General features: G+C 40.0%; 1 protein-coding gene and 1 non-coding gene across 4 annotated transcripts in view; one reads left to right on the forward strand and one right to left on the reverse strand.

The window, feature by feature from the left end:
- Positions 1-10,341: 10,341 nt before the first annotated feature.
- IARS1 (isoleucyl-tRNA synthetase 1) overlaps positions 10,342-23,044 on the reverse strand; it is an 88,405-nt gene continuing 75,702 nt past the window's right edge. For all 3 annotated transcript variants that reach the window (XM_053577630.1, XM_053577640.1, XM_053577648.1), the window contains exons 32-34: positions 17,846-17,989; positions 17,028-17,180; positions 10,342-10,945 (exon numbers count right to left, since the gene is read on the reverse strand). In XM_053577630.1, the coding sequence (XP_053433605.1) occupies positions 10,863-10,945; positions 17,028-17,180; positions 17,846-17,989 (380 nt within the window). In that variant the 3' untranslated portion in view covers positions 10,342-10,862. The remainder of the gene's footprint in view (positions 10,946-17,027; positions 17,181-17,845; positions 17,990-23,044) is intronic.
- LOC128580116 (U6 spliceosomal RNA) lies at positions 19,799-19,906 on the forward strand. The gene has a single exon (XR_008378457.1). It is a non-coding gene; the product is annotated as a U6 spliceosomal RNA (small nuclear RNA).

Below are 23,044 nucleotides of genomic sequence, written 5' to 3' on the forward strand. Positions count from 1 at the left end.
TTTTCCTTTCACTTACTCTTGCTCTTTAAGTTACTGTGCCTCTGGCCTAAGGTTTCAATGAATCCTTTTGGTACAGGACCAAAAGGATGAGAAGATTGAGGAGCAAGAAGGGAAAAAATATTTATAAAAAAGCAAAAGGAGAGGGGGTGAGTAAAAGGGAATATTGACAAAAAGAAGAGAGGCACAGAAAGAGGGAGACAGGAGTAATAAAGGTGTACAGTAAGGTACTTTGACCCAACCTCTGGGGGTGCTGGGTTGAGTGGTTCTCTTGAGGTCAGCAACCCTTTGCCAGCCTGTTCAGATACAGTACCCACCCCCTCCACCAAATAGAGAGGAAAGACAAAATACTATAAATCAGGGCAGTGCCTGCAGCTCAGTGAGTAGGGCACTGGCCCCATATACTGAGGGTGGCAGGTTCGAACCCGGCCCTGGCCAAACTGCAACAAAAAAATAGCCGGGCATTGTGGTGGGTGCCTGTGGTCCCAGCTACTCAGTAGGCTGAGGCAAGAGAATCGCCTAAGCCCAAGAGCTGGAAGTTGCTGGAGCTGTGATGCCACAGCACTCTACTAAGGGTGACAAAATGAGACTCTGTCTCAAAAACAACAACAACAACAAAAACTATAAACCAAACTAAAACAAATAAACAGAAAACCTTAAAGAAGGCAATAATGGAAAATTATATTTAAGCTAGAAAAATGAAGAAAGAAAAAAGAAAAATCTAGAGGGAAAATGTTGAAATAAATTTTAAAAAAGAACAAAAGTAAAAACAAAGCAATATATATATATATCTTGCTGAATATTATCTGGGCAACAGGTGGTCTTCTGGGTTAAGAGATGTTAGTCACAATGCTGATATAGCTGTATGAGATGGAGACTGGGAGGCCTCTGCTGATTTCTCAAAACCCTGCAGTGCTGAGAACCTAAATCACTCCTCAGCCTGCTTAAAAGACACTTTAAGCAGGCTTAAAAGACACTGTTAACCTTGGCTAAGCAGAAGCTTTCCCAGGAAAGCACTTGTTGCTGGGATCTCTCCTAAAGTGCCTGCCTGCTTATCTAGTGCACCAAAACTTGTCTCACTCTATGGCCCTGAGGGCCAAGGCTTGCAAAGCAGCCCTGCTACTGCCAAACACTGAAATCTCGGCTCTTCCCAGCATCACAATTCCAGCCTTTGGCGCTGCTCAGTCACTAGTTCACTTGCCCAAGGTCTCCCAGCCCGAGCCTTGCTCTGCGCCCCTGAGGGTGGAGTCTTCAGGAGCAGTTCTCCCACAATGGCTGCATGCACAGCCCACAGCCGAACAATATTAGCTCTGTTCTGCTTCAGCGGCTCAGTCTGGGGCCCTAGACAATGCCTAAAGTCATCCACATTCTTGCCCAAGTTCTCCCAAGATAGTTCAACTTGAGTACCCAAGTCCAAAAAAACAAAACAGTTCACAGGTAAGGCCTTCCCTGTTTGCAATCTCACTGCTGTTGGAATTACAGCTGGGGCAACCATGGCCTCAGACCGAACAAACGCAACCACTTGCCAGTTCTCCGCTGCTTTTGTCCTCTTCCTGGGGTCCAGAAGTCTCTAGCTATCTCCCTGTGTCCCCAAAGGGATATTTCTGGGTAGATCTTACAAGCCAGAGATGCTTGGAGTCTTCTCTCCCCAATCTCACTGCACCCAGTTGCAAAGAAGCTGTTACTCGGCCACCATCTTGCTCCCTCCTTTTGGAGACTAGGAATACCCAAGAGAGGCACTTTTGACACAACAGATATATAAAATTCGAATTCTGGAGAGCAAATACTGAGGCAAGAAGAAATTTTCTTCTTTTATTCATGCGGCCAGGGGCAGAAGACCCAGAGCCAGCCCAGGAGACCTTCAGTGCTGCAGACTTATTAGATGCCACAGCTCACCCAGAGCCCTCCAATTAAATCTCCTGCATTCCCTTCCTCCTGATGTGAAGCTTTGGCTGTGGCTCCTCAGGGCCAATCAGAAGAAGGTGCCACAAAGTGTGGAGAGGAGCTGGGAAACCCAGCCAACAATTGCAATTCTTCAAAGTGGGGGCAGAGTCAGGGTTTGGGGAATTCCCCCCTCCCACTAATAGAGCATTTGTGCAGTCTGTAAAGTTGGTTTGGAGGCAGCTCTGAGCTTCCTGGGAGAAGGTGTCCTGGGGAGGCCTGGGAGAGGGCTGTAGCATCCCTCTGGGTTTGGGAGGCATGACTCTTGTTTCATTTTTACTTTTTTTTTTTTTTTTTGCAGTTTTTGGCCAGGGCTGGGTTTGAATCCCCCACTTCTGGCATATGGTGCCGGCACCCTACCCCTTTGAGCCACAGGTGCCACCCTTGTTTCATTTTTTTTTGAGACAGAGTCTTACTCTGTTGCCCAGGCTACAGTGCTATAGCATCAGCCTAGCTCACAGCAACATCAAACTCCTCCTGCAAATGTTCAAGCAATCCTCCTGCCTCAGTCTTCTGAGTAGCTGGGACTACAGGTATCCACTACCAAGCCTGGCTAGTTCTTCTATTGTTAGTAGAGACTTGATCTTGTTCTTGCTGAGGCTGTTCTGGAACTCCTGAGCTCAAGCAATCCTCCCACCTTGGCCTCCCAGAGTACAAGGATTATAGGCACGAGCCACTGCACTCAGCCTGCTTTTCCATTCTGTAGTACTTTACTAAGTATAATATTCTCCAATCCATGCAGGTTAGAACTAAAGATATGAAGTCTCCACCATTTTTTATGGCTGAATAGTATTCTGTGGTATACATATACAATAATTTATTCATCCATTCATGAGTTGATGGGCACTTTGGCTGTTTCCACATCTTGGCAATTGTGAATTGAGCAAATGTCCTTATGGTAAAATGATTTTTTTTCTTCTGAGTAGATACCTAACAATGGGATTGTAGGATCATATGGAAGGTGTACTTTTAGCTCTTTGAGATTTCACCATACTTCTTTGAAAAAAGGCTGCATTTGTTTGCAATCCCACCAACAATGTCTAAATAATGTTCCCTTCTCTCCATACCCACACCAGCATCTGCAGCTTTGGGACTTTGAGATGTGGGCTATTCTCACTAGGATTAGGTGATATGTCAAGGTGGTTTTGATTTGCATTTCTCTGATGATTAGGGATGATGGGTATTTTTTCATGATGATATCAATAGGTATAGAAAAGCATTTGACAAAATTCAACAGCCTTTTATGATAAAAAATACTTTAAAAACTAGGAATACAAGGAAACTACCTTAAAGGCCGTGTATGGCTGTGCATGGTAGCTCACCCCTGTAACCCTAGCACTTTGAGAGGCTGAGGCAGGAGGACTACTTGAAGCCAGAAGTTCAAGACCAGACTGAGCAAGAACAAGACTTCATTGATACAAAAAATAAAAAACCTAGCGAGGCATGGTGGTATGTGCCTGTAGTCTCAGCTAATTGGGAGGCTGTCCCATCTATGCCTGCTTTCTAAAGTGTTCTTGTCAGAAAACGATGCTGAATTTTGTCAATTGCTTTTTTTGCATCAATTGAGAGAATCACATGATCTTTGTTTTTACTTCTATGTATGTGGTGAATTACATTTATGGATTTGTGTATGTTGAATCAACCTTGCATCCCTTGGATAAAGTCCACGTGATAGTGAGATATATATATATATATATAATCTTTATATATATATATAATATATATATTCCAACTGTGTACCTGTATTCTATTTGCTAGGATTTTATTGAATATTTTTGCATCAACATTCATTAGTGAAATTAGTCGGTAGTTTTCCTTTTTTGTTTGATCCTTTCCTGGTTTGGGTATTAGGGAGATATTTGCTTTATAGAACAACTTAGGGAGGGTTTCTTCCTTATCTGTTTTGAATAGGTTCTGTAATGTAGGCACAAGCTCTTTGAAAGTTTGATAGAATTCTGGTGTAAAACTATCTGATCCAGGGCTTTTTTTTTGTTGGAAGCTTTTTTATTGTTGAAGTTTCAGTACTTGATATTGGTCTGTTAAGCAGTTCTATTTCTTTCTGATTGTGTCTAGGGAGGTAGTGTGATTCTAGGAATTTGTCTGTTTCCTCCACTTTTCAAATTACTGGGCATAGAGTTTTTTGAGGTAATCAGAAATGACCTTTTGTATCTCTATGGTATCTGTTGTTATTTCCCCTTTTTCATTTCTGACTGAGGTTATTAGAGATCTTCCTTTTCTGTTTCTAGTTAGTTTGACCCAAAGTTTATCAATTTTATTTATCTTTTCAAAGAACCAAAATTTTTTTGTTTCATTCATCTTCTGAATGGTTTTGTTCTTAATTTCATTTAATTTTGATCTCATTTTGCTTGTTTCTTTTCTTCTACTTTGTTTGGGATTGGATTGCTCCTCCCCACCACCCCCATCACAGTTCTTGATGTGCTTTATTAGGTTGTTGATGTGCACTCTTTCTATTTTTTGGATATGGCATCTAATGTGATAAATTTCCCTCTTACAATTGCTTTTGCAGTATCTCACGGGTTTTGATAGCTTGTGGCTTCACTGTCATTTTGTTCAAGGAAATCCAATGATTTCCTTCCTTGACCCAGTTGTCATTCAGCAAAGGGTTGTTTAGTTTCCATAATGTAGTTTCCAAGGTTTTTGTTGGAGTTGAGTTTTACCTTTATTCTATCGTGGTCTAAAAAATACAAGGTATAATTTCTATTCTTTTAAATTTGTTGAGGTTCGATTTGTGTTCTAGGATATGATCAATTTTGGAGAATGATCCATGAGCTGATAAGAAGAATGTGTACTCAGTAATATTGACTGGCATGTTCTGTATATTAAGCCCAGTTGTTCTAGGGCCATGTTTAAGTCCATTCTTTCTTTGTTTGGTTTCTGTTTAGAAGATCTGTCTATTTCTGTCAGTGGGATGTTGAAGTCCCTAGCTATTATGGTGTTGTAGGATATCATATTATTCAGATCAATTCAGATTAGTTTTATAAATCTGGGAGCATTTAAGTTGGGTCCATATATATTTTAGGATTGAAATGTCTTTTTATTGTAGTGTTCCCTTGACAAGCATATAGTGTCCATCTCCTTGACAAGCATATAGTGTCCATCTTTGCCTTTATTTTTTTTTGGTTTAAATCCAATTGTATCTGCAAATAAGATTCTAACCCCTTCTGTCCTCTGATTTCCATTTGCCTGAAATAGTTTTCCAACCCTTCACCCTGAATTTTGTTTTGTCCATAGAAGTTAGATGTGTTTCATGAAGATAGCAATAGCTAGCTTGCACTTTTTTTATTTAGTTAGCCAGCTTGTGTCTCATTAGTGGAGAATTTAAGCCCATTCACATTTATTGAGAGAACTGATAAGTATGGTGGAGTTCTGGTTGTTTTATTACGTGGAGGTCTGATGCTTAGGTTTATAACTTGGGCCATTGTGAAATCTAGGCTTAATGTGGTGTATGACATGATTAATTTTCCAAAGTTGGGACAGCCTTACTTTCTAGAAGTAAATCTCCCTTGGTCACAGTGTATAATCCTTTTAATGTGCTACTGAATTTGATTTTCTAGTATTTTGTTGAGTATTTTTGCATCAGTATTTATCAGGGATATTGGTCAATAGTTTTCTATTTCTATTGTGTCTTAGTGGCTTTGGTAAAGTCCCTTAAGCTCTTTTCCTTTTATTTTTACTTTTAGTTTTTCAGACAGGGTCTTGCTCTGTTGCCCAGGCCTGAATGCATCATCATACTCACTGCAACCTCAAACTCCTGGGCTCAAGTAATCCTGTTGCCTCAGCCTTCTGAGAAGCTGGGAGTACAGGTATATACCATCACATCTGGCTAATTTTTTTATTTTTTGTAGAGACAGATCTTATTATTACCCAGGCTGTTCTCAAACTTCTAGCTTCAAGTGATCCTCCCACCTTGGCCTCTGAAAGAGTTAGGACTACAAGTGTCAGCCATTGCATCTGGCCTGTTCCATTTTATTCTTTTTGTTCCTCTGCCTTAATAATTTCAAATCTGCCAACTCTTTCCTTTTCCTCTCAATTAAATCTGTTGCATCCCTTTAATGATTTCTCCCCCAATTCAGTTATTGTATTCTTCATTTCTAGAATTTGGTGATTTGATGGTTTGGCTTTGTTGATATCCTTATTTTGTTTGCATATGCCATCATTTTCCTGATTTTGTCTATTTGTATTCTTTAACTCATTGAGCACCTTTGAAGATGGGTATTTTGAATTTCTTGGGTAATTCATACATCTCCATTTCTTTAGGGTTAATTTTGGAGAGCTTTTACTCCTTTGACTGGGCCATGTTTCCCTATTGCATTGTATGCCTTATGATTATCATTTGTTGAGATTTGTGCATAAAAACCAAACAACACTCACTGCATTTGTAGTCATTCTTTATAAAAAGGAACACGTTCACCAACTAACCCAGCTAGAGATTCTAGGATGCTTCTTTCTGGATTTGTGTGTATAATTTCCCAGATAAAAGAAGTTTGCCAATTTCTTTTAAAGGACATATAATTTCTTGCTCCTCTTCGTGTCTGTCTGTAGTACTACAGTCTCTCTGGCACTCTAACATGACCGTAGCTCTGAGATTTGTTCTCAGCAGGCTTCAGGTATCCAAAGTGTCACAATGTTCCCATCAGTGCTCTGATACATGTGAAGAGAAATCAGCCCCTCAGGTAGCCCCACTATAGTCTAGAACACTGGCCATTTACTCTACTCTTTCCTTCTTGAAAAAGAAGCTGTAAGTTGTTTTCTCTAGATTGTGCTGCATATGCTTGGTACTGGGAGGAGTTCTGGTGGGCAAATTCAATGGACTTTATTTATATTTATTTATTTATGACAGAGTCTCGCTATGTTACCCTCTGTAGTGCCAAGGCATTAAAGCTCATAGCAACCTCAAACGCTTGGGTTTAAGTGATTCTTTTGCCTCAGCCTCCCAAGTAGCTGGGACTACAGGTGCCCACCACAACACTCACCCATTTTTAGAGATGAGGTCTCACTCTGGCTCAAGCTGGTCTTGAACCTGTGAGCTCAGGCAATCCACCCACCTCAGCCTCACAAGTGCTGGGATTATAAGTGTGAGCCACTGCGCCCAACCCTACTTACCTGATTTAAATCTGCCTTCCTTGGTTTTTGTACTCACCTGGGGCTCTGCAACCTTTAAACTGATTTCATGATCTCACAAAGATAAGTTGAGGTATAATGGGGCTTCCTATTATGGCATTTTGCTCTAGTCTCTCTCCATACACCATTATTTTTGAGAACTTCTTTACTATTTGGCACACCACAAGATGCTTCAGGCTCATTTTGTTTGTTTCTGGGACAGAGTCTCACTTTGTTGCCCTCGGTAAGTGTTGTGGCATCATAGCTCACAGCAACCCCAAACTCTTTTTTTTTTTTTTTTATAATTTTTTTTTTTTTTGTAGAGACAGAGTCTCACTGTACCGCCCTCGGGTAGAGTGCCGTGGCGTCACACGGCTCACAGCAACCTCTAACTCTTGGGCTTACGCGATTCTCTTGCCTCAGCCTCCTGAGCAGCTGGGACTACAGGCGCCCGCCACAACGCCCGGCTATTTTTTTTTTTTTTTTTGTTGCAGTTTGGCCGGGGCTGGGCTTGAACCCACCACCCTCGGCATATGGGGCCGGCGCCCTACTCACTGAGCCACAGGCGCCGCCCTGAGCAACCCCAAACTCTTGAACTCAAGTGATTCTCTTGCCTCAACCTCCAAAAGTAGGTGGGACTACAGGTGTCTGCCACATGCCTGGCTATTTTTAGAGACAGGGTCTTGCTCTTGCTCAGGCTGGTCCTGAACTTATGAGCTCAAGCAATTCACCTACTTCAGAGTTCCAGAGTGCTAAGATTACAGGCATGAGCCACCATGCCTGGCCTTTCAGGCTCATTTTGTGTATTTCCACCTACAGCTCTAGAATAAGTCATGGTATTAGAAATCAAGATCTTGGTGAGGTAGCTGTGATTTAGTAGAGCACAATTCCTAAAGCTCCCTGAGAAGGAGTACATGGAAGATAATTTTTCTGAGACCTAACTCATGTTTTAAAATAGCTTTATTCTATCTTTATACTTGTTTGATAATTTGGTTGGGTAAAATTTTAGCTAGCAAAATTTCCCCTAAGAATTGTATTGCTGTTGAGAAATGAAATCATTACCATTAATCTTTTGTACATTTATTTTTTTTCTTTGTAGAAACTTGGTCTTAATGTTCTGAAATTTCAGTTATGTGCCTTGGAGGAAGTATATTTTCGTGCATTGTGACTGTTTTAGTTCTGCAAAATTTAATTTTTTATTATTTCCTGAATTTACTTTTATTCTTTCTGGAACTCCTACAATTTAGATATTGGACCTCTTGGACTCTCATTTACATACAGGTTCTCTTTTCTCTCACCTTGTATCTTTTTCTCTAATCTGTCTAGCATTTGGAAAATTTCCTCACACTACTATCCAATGACTGTTTTTTATCTGTTACCACATTTTCACAGGAACTTTTTGGCCTCTGAAAGTCCCATGTTTTGTACTATTCTGCTTTTAAATTCTAGATGTAATCTTGTATCGCTGAAGATATTGATAACAGAGTTGCCTGGGAAATTTTCTTCTCATTGCAGCACTTGATTCCTCTAAGTTACTTTTCCTTTTATGGATACTTTCTTACAGATGGAGTCCCATGAGTAAGAGCTGGGGGCTAAAACACTGTCATAAGTGTTTGAGTAGGTTGAGTTTAATGTTTAGAATGAACCACATTTTTAGTTACCTGTGGTGTATGTTTCCACTGTTTTTCTTAGATATGGTGGACAGTATATATAAAACCACTTCATTTTATTTCAGTATAGTGGTGGGTAGAAAAGAAATTTGGCCTTGCCCTTTCAATGTTATGCCAAAGAAGTGTCTTTGTCTGCCTGGGGTCCTTGGGTTCTACTGGATGACCTTAACAATGTGTTACGGCTGGGGTTGGACAAATATGTATAGTCTTAGGGTAGGGGGCAGGCCACATCAGAAAGACAACACTGTGACTTAGGTGGAGATTTCGGGTTGTGCACTCTCAGTTGACTTAGAGATTAACTACATGAAGCCTCAGTAAAAAACCCTGAATTCCAAGGCTTGAATGAGCTTTCTTGGTTGGCAGTACTTTGCACATACTGTCACACATTGATGCTGGTAATGTTTGCTGACTCGGGATGGAACAACAGACTTGTGTTGGGTACTTCTAGGCTCTCCCTCTGCCATCTCTCCTTGGCTGATTTAGATTTGTAACATTTCCCTGTAATTAACTATAACCACGGATACAATAGCTTTCAATGAGTTCTGTGAATCCTAGCAAATTATCTGATGTATGGGTTAGTTTTGGAAGCCCCCAAGACTTGCAAGTACCTTTGTCACTCACTCTAATTTCTGACTACCAGAGTCACTTTATTACCCTTTCTAAAGAATAAAACTCCAAATGCCAACAACTGTGGTGGAATGAAGAGCTGTCTAACAATGTGGAATGAGGAGCTCTAAGGTTCCCATTGTCCATCCAATCTTCCCTACTTTTGTGCCTCTTTCACCCTGTCCCAGAGGTAATTGGGACAGAATTCTGAACTGTAAATATGTTCCATAGTTTCTACATTGCTATTTTAGAATTTGGCTTTCTTGGGTCTAACCAGTCAGATAACATCCGTCTGTCTGCTTTCCAATTCCCCAATTTTGGCTGTTGTTTCTTCTGTCTTTTCCAGCTTTGTGGGTTTGGGTTTGTGCTTAAATGCACTTGTTATAGCAGCCATAGAGATACATCATTCAGATCTCTCTTTAAAAGAATCTGATTTGAGGAATGTAGTTGGTACTTTCTGATCCATCAGGGAATTTTGCCAAAGCCATGATCCCTCGGGCATGCTCCCAGACAGTAACTGAGCAAGGCAGGGATGAAAAACCAGGTCATTTCTGCTTAATTCAAACTCTACTAACAGTAATCCTTGCCTGGCAACTCCATATTGACTTGACCAAAACTGTCTCAGAGTTGCATTACAGTCTAGATGTTTTCTAATCATCTTTTCTTTTCTCTTTTCACAGGCATCAGACCTACATTGGCAGTTTGAAGGCTCCCTAGCTATGTCTATTCCTCTCCCCTTTATCCTTGATTTATGTTTAAATGCCTATATCTGATTTTGCCTTGGCATCTGCTTCTTTGAGGACTCAAATTATCACACGGAATTTTTAAAATTTCAGATCAATATAATAGTACATACAATTAGGTTAATCACCTAGAATTTTGAAAAGAAGTTTGTTAGATATTTAGTCCACTGTCTTAATATAGAAATCACTATGAAGTTTTTATGTTTTTTCAAAGATTATAAATTTTAAGTTTCATTAAACATGGGAGAATGAATTACTTACAATACATTTATAACTGAGTTTGTTTATTGTTGTGATTTACTGAAACTTAAAATATTTCATCAAATTACTGAGGAAAATTCAGGTCACAGAAATATATCATAGGTCCATTTTTTTGAGAGGTCTGAAATAAATTTAAAAGGCCATAAAATGATGTGTGCATATATACCACATATACATATGTATGTACAAACACATCATGCCATTAAAATCATTTCTACCTCTCGTACATATGTAAGAAGAACTCAAGTACAGAAATAAACTTTGTGGTGGTGCTGAGGTAACATAATAACCTTTTTCCAACATGACTGCATAGGTGTTTACAGTTAAGTGTGAACCTTACCAAGAGGTCTAAAGTCACTTGACTAATCAATCCCATTTGAATTTTAGACCAAAAGCAGCAAATTATACATGCACCTGAAGGACGTATCTTCAGTGTGTCAATGTGTCTATGAATGTGTACATATATGGAGGGGATGGGTATAAGTGAGGGACAGAACGACTGAAACACATTTATAATTAAATGTTAGGAGTCTGCCGTTGTTGGTAATACAGAAACATACACAGTCTTCATATTCAAAGTCTTCATAGGGATGTCTTCTGTAATTTCTAGAATGGAAAAAAAATTTTTAAAAAATTAGTATTTTACCTGTTGTGGATGAATATTATTTATTTATTTATTTTTCAGACAGAGTCTTACTTTGTCACCCTCAGTGGAGTACTGTGGTATCACAGATCATAGAAACCTCATAGATCACAGCAACCTCCCACTCCTGGGCTTAGGCGATTCTCTGCCTCAGCCTCCCAAGTAGCTGGGACTACAGGCACCCACCACAACGCCTATTTTTTTGTTGTTGCAGTTGTTTAGCTGGCCTGGACCGGGTTTGAATCTGCCACCCTCTGTGTATGTGGCTGGCGCTGTAATCACTATGCTATGGGCTGAGCCGTGGATGAATATTTAAAAAAAATGTTAACTGCGTAGTAAGGAATTTAGATTCATCCTAACAGAGGTCTGATCTTTGTCTTAGGCTCCTGAGGGGAGCTTCTAAATCTTTGGAATTTCCTAATAGGAGTGTTTTTGTTATTTATGGTGAGCATTTTGACCATACCTGACAGTTTGTGCTAATGAAATTACTCAGGTAGGGTCAGCCATACCAGAAAGACCAATTTATGATTTAGGATGGGGATTATGGGTCAGCTAAGACAAATATTGTGTGGGCAATTTGAATCAATCAGGCTTATGTAACAAAACCTCAATAAAAGTTCTAGATGCCAAGGATCAAGTGAGCTTCCTTGTAGTTCACACTGTGTGTTGTCACACTTTAGGGATGGGAAGATGAAACACTGTCCATGACTCCCTGGGGAGAGGATGACCTGCAGCTCCTTGTTTGGACCTTTCCCAGTTTCAGCCCTATTCATCTCTTTTCTTTGGCTGGTTCTGATTTGTATCCTTTCCCTGAAATAAAACTGTGAGTAGGGTGACGCCTGTGGCTCAGTGAGTAGGGCGCCAGCCCCATATACCGAGGGTAGTGGGTTCAAACCCGGCCTCGGCCAAACTGCAACCAAAAAATAGCCAGGTGTTGTGGCGAGCGCCTGTAGTCCCAACTGCTGGGGAGGCTGAGGCAAGAGAATTGCGTAAGCCCAAAAGCTGGAGGTTGCTATGAGCCGTGTGACGTCATGGCACTCTACGGGTGGCAAAGTGAGACTCTGTCTCTACAAAAAAAAAAAAAAAGTAAAAAAACAAAAAACAAAAACTGTGAATAGAGGCTCGGTGCTCGTAGCTCAGTGGTTAGGGCGCTGGGCACATATACCAGGGCTGGTGGCTTCAAACATGGCCTGGGCCTGCTAAACAATGACAACTACAACCAAAAAATTGCTGGGTATTGTGGTGGACACCTGTAGTCCCTGCTACTTGGGAGGCTGAGTCAAGAGAATCGCTTAAGCCCAAGAGTTTGAGGTTGCTATAAGGTGTAACTCCACAGCACTCTACTGAGGGTGACACAGTGAGACTGTCTCAAAATAAAGAAAAAACAAACAAACAAAACAAACTGCGAGTATAGTTATTTTCTGTGTGCCTGTGAGTCCTTCTAGCAAATTACTGAACTTGAGGGTGGTTAGGAAAACCCTCAAACTTGTAGTTGGTGCCAGAAGTGATAGGGGTCTTGTGTGGATTACTACCTTTAAGTTTGCAGTTGAACCCTAACTCCTTATATATAGTTAGAATTAGAAGTTTTGGGTAGACTACTGAAGACTTCTGGAGGACTGTGCCCTCATCTCACAGTTTGGCTAACTCTGGGTACTGGCTAAGATGCCCTCCACCCCATAAACAGATACTTCCTATGATTACAGAAAAGGCCTAGAAGCAGTGCCAACTGAGTAGCCTAGGTATGTAGATTCTATATGTAACTCCTCATAATTGGAAAAATAGCTATTTCCAGGTCTGGGGAAGTAAAAATACACTATGAGCCTAAGACATGTTGCCAGGCCAGAAAGCAAGGAGTTACCAAAGACAAGGGATCATGTGAGAAAATACAGGATATGATGAACAATGATGAAATCATTGAACATCCAAAGTATAACACAAATGGAATTAATTAAAACAAACTGAATATGTAACTCAAAAAGGAAAAAAAAAAGAAGAAAATAAAAATTTAACAAAATTATTTGCCTATTGTGGTACATTTTGCTTCTAGCCAGATCTGAATTTAAAGAGAAAGGACTAGTTTTCTCTAAAAATAGCTCTTGTTCAAGCAGACAATCCTGGATGTGAAAATACTCTCAAAGCTGCCTCCTTAATAGATAACAATAGCATCTAGAGATGGTATTTAAAAATCTTATTATACCAAGCAAGAAGACATCAAAGAGTTTCTAAAATTATAAGCATTTTTGGATCCTCCTAATTTACTAAGTTATTTAATTCTTTATAAAAGAAGATTCTGAAAGGAAAAACAAGATGAAAAAGAAGCTAAGGATACTAAATTGGAAAATGACTCTGAATTGGAAAAAGTCCCAGCTTTGTGGTAATCTTGCATCAATCACTTAACATTTAAACTTTAACCTATGAAACTTCTTCCTGTTTAACCTCAGAGTAAAAAGAATGCAGTAAGACAGTATAGGGAAGACCTGGTTATGTGAATCATAGGTAGTGTTATAAATATCTAATTCACACAGACATGATTCTACCTCTGACCAGTTTTACCCACATCTGTGCTTTTTTTTTTTTTTTATTGTTGGGGATTCATTGAGGGTACAATAAGCCAGGTTACACTGATTGCAATTGTTAGGTGAAGTCCCTCTTGCAATCATGTCTTGCCCCACATCTGTGCTTTTATTTGCACAGAACAAGTGAGAGGAGACATTCTTTAGCTCCACTGCACACAGCATTTGGTGACCCACAGATATGAGGGATAAGAAAAGGAGTTAAGACCATCACCGAGGTTTTAACCTAAGATTTTCAAAACAGAAAGCTACATTTAAAGATGACCTTTACTATCATACCATGATGAAAGAGCCAATTGTATTAGAGGGAGAATGAAAAAAGCCTTATGAGTTCTGACAATTTAAGTGTGTGAACTCATCCTAGAAAAGTGCTTCTTACCTTATTGCTGAATATCACCTTTGAAGTGCTGCCCTGATAAGCACTGCCCTGATAAGTGCTGCCCTGATAAGAAGTTACGCACTGATGTTAGCGCCTAGTCTACACTTCAAAGAAATTTTGCAACTCTTTTTCTGGAATGGCCATCAGAGCTGTTGTCTTATGAGGTGTGACAATTAAGTTTGCAAACTCATCCTAGAAAAAGTGTCTTAAAAGGTGGACTAGGCACTGGCATTGGTGCATAGCTTCCAAAGGTAAGTACTCTAAAGGTGACCATAGTGCTATTCAGCAATGGGTTATTAGCACTTTTTCTAGGATGAGTCTGTGAACTTAGCTGTCCAACCTTAGATGATGAAGTGAAAGTTCATTGTATAAGAGGTAAGGCCCAGAATAAGAAGATTCAAGCATGAAGCTAAAATTCTGAAGCATGAGATAATAAAGAGTCTTGGGGGACTTTGAACAGGAAAACAACCTCAAGGGAGGAATGTTCATGAAGATTGTTTTGATGGAACAAAAACTCATCAGCTCATTGTCTGATGAGCTGCAGACTGGTAGTGGGATGATGAGGACCTAAACTAGGTGAGAAGGAAAAAGACAAAGCAGAATCATTAAGAAGAAATCTGCATACCGTGATGGTATTTCCTCTAACAGGGAGAGAGGGCGGAAATGCAAGTAGAAATAAGACATTAGTTTTTAACATTATAGCTGAAAATTTATAAGTATTATAGGAAACAATCAAGTTTAGAAAGATAAACAGCTGAACAGGAAAGAAAACGAGGAGGGAAATCCACAGAGGTAAAAAATGATGATTCCCCTGGGGTGTGTGAATGAATACTGAGATTTTCTGGTGGCACAATGCTTTTGGCACACAAACTGGGTCTACACAAACTGGGAAGTCAAACAAAATCCTCCTCAAAAAGCTGGAACCTTGAGTAGGAACCCAAAGCAGAAGGATTAATTTGCATTAATTCCTTCACCACAGAGAAAAACAATGACGAGAATATAGTGGGTTTAGTATGTTCCCCCAAGATTTACTCAGGTTCTAAATTCTCATGAGCTCTGAATGTAACCTTATCTGGAAAAAGAAGAAAGAAAGAAGGAGGCAAAGCTACCGCAGAGTCAGATGTTAACGTGATGTGGCTGCAAGTCGAGGACCATATGGAGTCACCAGAAGCTGGAAGAGGCAACTAATGAATTCTCCCCAGAACCTTCACAGAGTATATGGTGTCCCTGACACCTTGACTCCAGACTTCTGGCCTCCAGAACTGTCAAGAGTATTAACTTCTGTTGCCTTAAGCCACCCAATTTATAGAAATTTGTTGTAGCAGCCACACAGAACCAATACAGAGAACTTGCCTCACTCAGCCTTGTTTTGGGGTAGAGGTAGACCATGTCTCCATGATAATTCCTGTTCTTTGTGCATGACTAGGGTCAGAACTTTCCTAACAGTCTCTCTGTGGCCCCAAATGATTGGAGTTTAAAATGGGTCTGGGCTGAGTGTCTCCAAGGAGAAACGTTCCTTGGAGAAATGCTTCTTAGAACTGGCCTTCAAGTTGGGCATAGCTGCTCATGCCTATAATCCTAGTGCTTTGGGACGCTGAGCCCATAAGATCATTTGAGGCTAGGAGTTTGAAACTAGCCTGAGCATGAGGGAGATCCTGTCTCTACAAAATATAGAAAAATTAGCTGTGTATGGTGGTAGTCTCAGCTACTTAGGAGGCTCAGGCAGGAGGATCACATTAGCCCAGAACTTTGAGGGTGCAGTGCACTATGACAACACCACTGCACGCTAGCCTTAGGTGACAAAGCAAGATGCTATCTCAGAAAAACAAAACAAATAAAAGCCCTGGGACTTCAACAGAAACTAAGCAGAACGGATGTAATGTAATGTGAAGAGAAAGATAAAAACTCTAAGATAAACAATTAAAAGGAAATGCTAGAAATACAAACACTGTAACACAAATGAAGAGTGCCTTATACCAAAAGGCACAAAAAAAAAAAGTATGTCATAGTCAAACTGCAGAAAATCAAAACCAAAGGGAACATCTTGAAAGAAGCCAGAGGAAAGAGATATTATACCTATAGGGGAATAAGGATAAGACAAATCAGCCAATACTACCCAGAATGTTGCATATAAGTATGGGGGGGAGGGAGGGAATAAGAAGAGAATAAAAGAGAGGTAGGATAGAATGAGATAGTCCATCTAAAAATGCATCTAATCAAAGTTCAAGAAAGAGCCACTGTTAGACAGAATGTGTAAGAGGTAACCATGGAAAGAATAATGCCTGGCAAGTTTCAACAAGTGCTGAAAGATACAAATCCTGATTTAGAAAGCCTGATAAATCCTAGGTTGTATGGTTTTATAAATAAAAGGAAGGACTGATAGAAGATTTTGAGTTAGGATGTCAAGAAGAATGGCTATAAACAAAACAGAAAAAACAGATCCCATAAAGGGCAGCTATTTGGGGAAATGATTCCAGTGGCAGCAATATTAAAAGTGAGCATGTGTGATGTATAGTAGAACAGAACTCAAAGGGTAGGGCCAGGTTGTCAATAGGGAAGTTGAAAGTAGCACAAGAAGCAGAAATCAAAGAAGTGGACAATGTGAAGGAGAATGAGAGGAGAAAACACGTCAATGCCAGACACTAGGTCGTGCAGTTACTGTCGTAAGTTTCTGTTTTCTGGGTCACTGAAAGCAGAATATGGCAACTGATGAACCTGCTTTTCAATAAACTGTAAAGGGAGGTATAGTATCCGTGGTGTTTCCTCCAGGCTGTCATTCTATACAACACTGGTTATTTGGATTCTTGGGGAAGTGAATAATTTTAGGGTCAGCAAGTATGCTAATTTACCTGGAAGGATGTATTTTTAATAACATATCAATATAATTTTTAGATTATTTCTAAAGTGAAAGGTAATTATCTGTTTAATTATTATTTTTAAAAATCATATTATAGCAGATTTCTGGGAAAAGGACCAAAAGAGATAATGACAATATTCTCTTTAATACGTATGTTCTATAAATGGCTAATGGCATCAGAATTTACTTTCAACAAAAGGAAAAAAAGAAAAAAAAATTATGGTCCATAATCTCACCTTGAGTTTGGGTCTCATTCAGAAATAGCTTTAGCTTCCTGCTCCGAAGGCCAAATACCTTGGCTGCTTCATAAAGAAGTCCTTGGTGGGTGAGCCCATTCTGCCCAAGTGGGTTTTCAAGCAGAAGAGTGCCCACTGTTCCCATTAAACACTCTATGGAAGAAAGAATAAACTGAATTAAATCCTCAGAGTTCACCCTCCCTCTATAACAGAGGTGGCCACTACAGACAACTCTAACTGACAGTGCCAAAGGCTCCTGAGGCCAGCAGTGAGTACAGGAGTATGAGTGTGACAGTTGGAGGTGCATTCCATGTGGAGACCTTAAACATTCCACAGAGGGGAAGGGGAAAAAGAAAAACCAACTCATATAAAAGCCCAGCAGCTTGGGGAACAGTCAAGAAGAGCCTAAAGACTTCAGTAACAATACGCGCAATGAGGATCCTAAAATATCAGGAAAAAATTATTATCAATCTAGTCTGTTGATCAAGGTATAGAGGTAAATATGTTTTCAGAACATTTTCCAAGAAGAAATAAAATAAAACTACAAATTAAAAATGTTTCGGTGCTTAAGAAATTCAGTTTAATTTAGTTCCAATTTTTACCTAACCAATTTATTTCATTTCTTGACTATTCCAGATGGATTCTATATAAACACACTAAAAGATATAAGCCTACGGGTGCTCCCCAAAGCAGTGGTGAGAACCTATACTTCAAATCACTACATTGAAGCAAACTCAAAAGATAACACTTAGAGATTTGAACATAAGTAAATCTTAACGCCCAGCACCCCCTAACCTGATTGCTGGGGAGGCACATACCTTGCGGCTCTGCATTCAGGAGCTGCAGGTTGATGTATTGACAGAGAAGAGCAGTAGGACTGCTGATCACAGAGGGAGATGATCCTGCAGTCACACAAAGTGTTTTTCCACTAAGACTCAGTAAATCAGTTTGATTTTGTATTTCTAAAAATAACAACAAATTTTCAGGGTTAGATCAGAGCTGAAGATAGTCACCTTTCTTACTCAACTATTAAACAAACTATCATGTATCTTTTTACATTATGCTTTCCACTTAATTTCTGTTTGTCAAAGAACATTGCCTTTTCTATGGGCCAGGCTTTTAATGACATGCAATAGTAGGAAATCTTGATGCAAAATAAATGGCATAATGTTCATAACTTAAAATATAAGGCAAACTGTTTTCTCCCCTTTAGTATTTTCTCTGCATAATGTGGTTCCTCTTCAAATTTTCTTTTATGCCAGAATCCCCAATTTTACCATTAAAAGCTTCAATTAAAAAAATAATAATTACAGTTAGAAAGTCGGTTATTTGACTAAAAATAAAGATATGAAACAAATAAAGATACACAGAACACATGTAGTATAATTTCATTCAGGTAAAATAAACATTGCTTAGGGATGTATACAAAGGGAGATGACTGGTAATAGTTGTGATACAAGATGGGGTGCACTGGGAAGAGTCCAAATACTGAGTGGAAGGAGCACATACGAGACTGGGTGGGGCAGTTCCTCAAGGAACTAGCATCACAACGTGGCTAGATTCCTATGTCCATGCCCAGCTTAGGGCCACATGGTCTTCACTCTCAACCACACCTGACTGAGAAAGAAAACATCTTAAACCTGCTGTTGTAGATAGTTCTGCATGATATGCTGTCCTATCAAAAGACAATTATAGCCACTCTGACTCTATGTGGCCCCAAAGAACAGTGTTGGACAAAAATCCTATCAATGGGCATAATTTTGTTCAGTGCTCCCCAACCTGGCTACTCATTTTCCTCAGGAGGAGAAATTGCCAGAGGAGCGGATCTATAGTGATTCACATGCACGGCTAATGGTTGGACTGAATGGGAATAGTTAGGGGCTCAGAAAGAACACAATTAGAAGACTAGTGACAAACAAGTTAGTGCAAGAGATATGAGGACAGATCTCTCCAAAGGATAGACTATGAATGAGGATCTGAAACTCGGGTGGACAATATGACCATTCTGTCCCTAGCTACTTCTGTCCTTGCCCAGTAGACTGATGAACAGAGGGGCCATCCAGGCTGGAAGGATATCTATGGGCTCAGAAACATTACTTCTACTCTCCAAAGCTAATTCTGCTACTGTGTATCCCAACTACCAACAGCATGAATCAATGAGCTTCTAAATACCACATTATTGCCAGGGAAGATGAGCCAGGTCTCCAGTGGCAGGCTGGTTATATATTACATCATTTCTATCATGAGGTGGGTAGTGCTTTGTCCTTACTGAAACACGTATCTTTGAAACATGGATTTGTTACTGTCACCTGTAATGTTTCTGTCAAATTCACCACCCATGGACTTAGAGAATGCCTGTCAAAACATACACGGGGAAAGGACACCCATTTTAATAAAGGGAGGGGAAAATTGGGTTGCCACATGCAGAAGAATAACACTGAGGGCCAGGCGCAGTGGCTCACGCCTGTAATCTTGGCACTGTGGGAGGCCAAGGAGGGTGGATTTCCCTGAGCTCACAGGTTCGAGACCATCCTGAGCAAGAACGAGACCTTGTCTCTAAAAATAGCAGGGCGTTGTGATAGGCACCTGTAATCCTAACTACTAGGGGGGCTGAGACAAGAGCATCGCTTCTGCCAAAGAGTTGGAGGTTGCTGTAAGCTATGATGCCATAGCACTCTACCGAGGGTGACAAAGTAAGACCGTCTCAAAACACAAAAACCAACCAATAAACAAAAAAACAAGAATAAAACCAGACCCTTATCTCTCATCATATGCAAAAATCACAAGGCAGCACATATACTAAAATGGGAACAATACAAAGATTGGCATGGTCCCTGAGCAAAGATGACCTGCAAATTTGCGAAGTGACCCATCTAGAATGTTTATTTGCAGCTCAATTCATATCACTAAGATGTGGAATCAACCCAAGTGCTCATCAACTCATGAATGGATTAATAAACTGTGGTATATGTATACAATGGAATTCTATTCAGCCATAAAAAAATGGTGACTTTATATCTTTTGCATTAACCTGGATGGAGTTGAAGAACATTCTCCTTTTCCTAAAGTATCACAAGAATGGAAAAACAAGTATACAATGTACTCAATACTAACATAAAAGCAACTGAAAAACAACTACATGCCCACACGAAAGAAAAACACAATTAAATTCAAGTAGGAGGAGGGGGAAGGAAGGGGGAATATTGCTAAACTCTCACCTAATGGGCACAATGTAAAGGTAATACAGCACACCCCCCGGGTGAAAGGCTCAACTACAACTTGGACTTTGCCTAACAAATGCAAATAACGTAACCTCATCATTTGTACCCTCATATAAATCTGAAATTAAAAAAAATCAACTCAAGATGGACTAAAAATTTGAATATAAAATCTGAAACTATAAAAACACTAGAAGAAAACGTAGGGAAAACCATACTGGATACTGGTCTAAGCAAGGTATTAATGACTAAGATCGCAAAAGCACAGGCAACATAACAATAATAGACAAAGGAGACTTAATTTAAGTACAAAGTTTCTGCAGAACAAAAGAAATAATCAACAGTGAAAAGACAACCTGCAGAAAGAGAGAAAATATTTATAAAAAATCACTATATAAAAAAGATACCTGCACTATTTCACAACAGCAAAGATATGGAATCAACCTAAGTGTCCATCAGCAGAATTGGATAAAGAAAATGTGTTACATATACACGATGGAATATTATTTACCCATAAAAAATGAAATCCCGTCTTTTGCAGCAACATGGAGCCATTACAAGAAACAATTTAGACACAGAAAAACAAATACCACACGTTCTCTCTTATAAGTGGGAGCTAAATAATGTATACCCATGGAAATGGGTGGAATGATGAATGATGCAGACTCAGGGTGAGTAGGGGACTGACGGGGGTTGATAATGGGAGGTTGCTTGGTGGGCACAATACCCATTGCTCCAGTGACGGATGCAGTGAAGGCCCTGACTTTACCACAATGCAATGTAGCAAACTGTACTCGTACTCTGTGAATGTATTTTTAAAAATGTCTTTCTTATTCAAACATGGCATTCTGTACAATACTAAGTCTAGTCAGAGAACTCATTTTTCAGCAAATGAAGTACTGTAAGGTGTTCAAGTTCAGGGACTTCACTGGCCATACCATGTTTTGTATCATTTAAAGCAGCTGATCTACAATAAAATGGTGACATGGCCTTCTGAAGATTCAGTTTCAGTCCCACCTGGACAACAACACCTCCCAGGGCTGGAATAATGTCATTCAAGGTGCTGTTTTAAATGAGGGAGGCTATGGCCTAGCCTGGCTGCCTGTGTATGTAAAAAAGTAAAATTTTAATGAAACATTATCCTGCTCATTGGTTTATATATTATCACAGCTGCTTTTGTCTTAACACCCCATTCTTGGCAATGAAAAGAACCCCCAGAAAAAGAGGAAAACTAAAAAGTCAGCTGCGTTAGTCAGAACAAAGAAAAGTCAGCTAGTTTACATTTAAGCTAGCCATTACTAGCAAGCTTCTTGCCTTTTCTGAAATTCTAGCCTGTTGGGGATACAGCTTACAAACACTCTGCTGGGTCTACGGGCACTCTTAGAATAATGGTCATAGAAAAGGCTATGACAAGTCCTAGAAAAAGATACATCTTCTAGGGCGTTTCCTGCCCATTAAACAGGCAAAGCAGATACACATTATGGAGATTTGCATTTGCCTGGGGCAGAGACCAGGGGAATAGCTCAAGCCCTGAGATATGGGCAGAAGAGCTTATATCCCTTATAGCAGAGGAAAATCCTCTATGGTGGTGATGGGAGGAAAATGCCTCCCTCCCATGGACCCCTCAGAGGAGATTAATACTGATGGTGTTTTACTCCACAGAGAACCAATAGAGTTTAACACCTCCCTAGAAATCTGTGTGTATGACCTCAAGCAGGAGGCTCTCCCAATCCAAGGCTCAGATTTCAGATTACTGAAGGCCACCCTTAGGGTTAATTATAATAACAATAGAAGCTGATGCGATCAATCTGAGACATCTTTGTTCCCTCCTTCATCTTAACCTCTGGGCAAATGGACTTCAATAAAATCAGAGTGGAGCAAACACTCTGGGCGACTGCTGGAATCCCATGATGGGCAATGGACCCCTGGCTCCTGCTTTTAATTCTACTCTATGTCTCTTGCCTTTCTTTACTATTGCTTCTAACTCTATATTTCTTCAGTCAATTGCCACCAGTTTCCACAGGTGTCAGGGGACATCGCTGTCGGGGTGAGACCCCAACACTTTATTACAATGGCAGAGTTAATGACTCCTAGTCTAAAATATTTAGTATCTGCCTTTGAGAAAAAGTTTACTGACATCTAGTCTAAATCAGAGACCCACATACGGTGCCATTTCTCTCCTGGCCAAGATTTAGGGTACAAAGATTAAAAGGGAGACAGATGAAAGTGGTTCCTCTTCACCCATAGTGATCCACTATTTCAATCTCTGCTAGTTTACAGGTTCACTTCACAAGAGAGGAGGAATGCTACTGCAAACAACGGTTTCATTAAACTGAAAGTTTGACACTTGGTCACTTTGAGCTCCTTTGTCTAGTGAACCAACAAGCAAATAAATGGGGGGGAGGGGAATTAATAGCTTATACAAGGTGGATAAAAAGTGTCTACAATTGAAGGTGCATGGTTTTTTGCACCCCAGAACGGTGGCTTAGTCTCATATGTGCTCCTTAAGGTATGAGGCCCTGAGAAGGGAAAATTCCATTCTCAGCTATAAGCAAGACTCGGGGGTTAATTCCTCCCTGCTTGCTGAAAAGGCCTTGAGATAAGAATCCCTGAGGTCCCTGTAGCTGGAGATTTAGCACCTGCCTGGAGCTGAACTGTTGCTCTTCATTCCCTAACTTCAAGTTACACAAAAGTTTCATTTAACCTTTTAGGGAGGTGGGCGAACAGAACAGACAGCCTGGTGTCTTTGTAGTTTATCTTTAAGTTAAATGCTCCAGACTTAGAAATGACGTGTACGTG

This window comes from Nycticebus coucang, chromosome 2 (genome assembly GCF_027406575.1).
Source record: "Nycticebus coucang isolate mNycCou1 chromosome 2, mNycCou1.pri, whole genome shotgun sequence".
Lineage (NCBI taxonomy): Eukaryota > Metazoa > Chordata > Mammalia > Primates > Lorisidae > Nycticebus > Nycticebus coucang.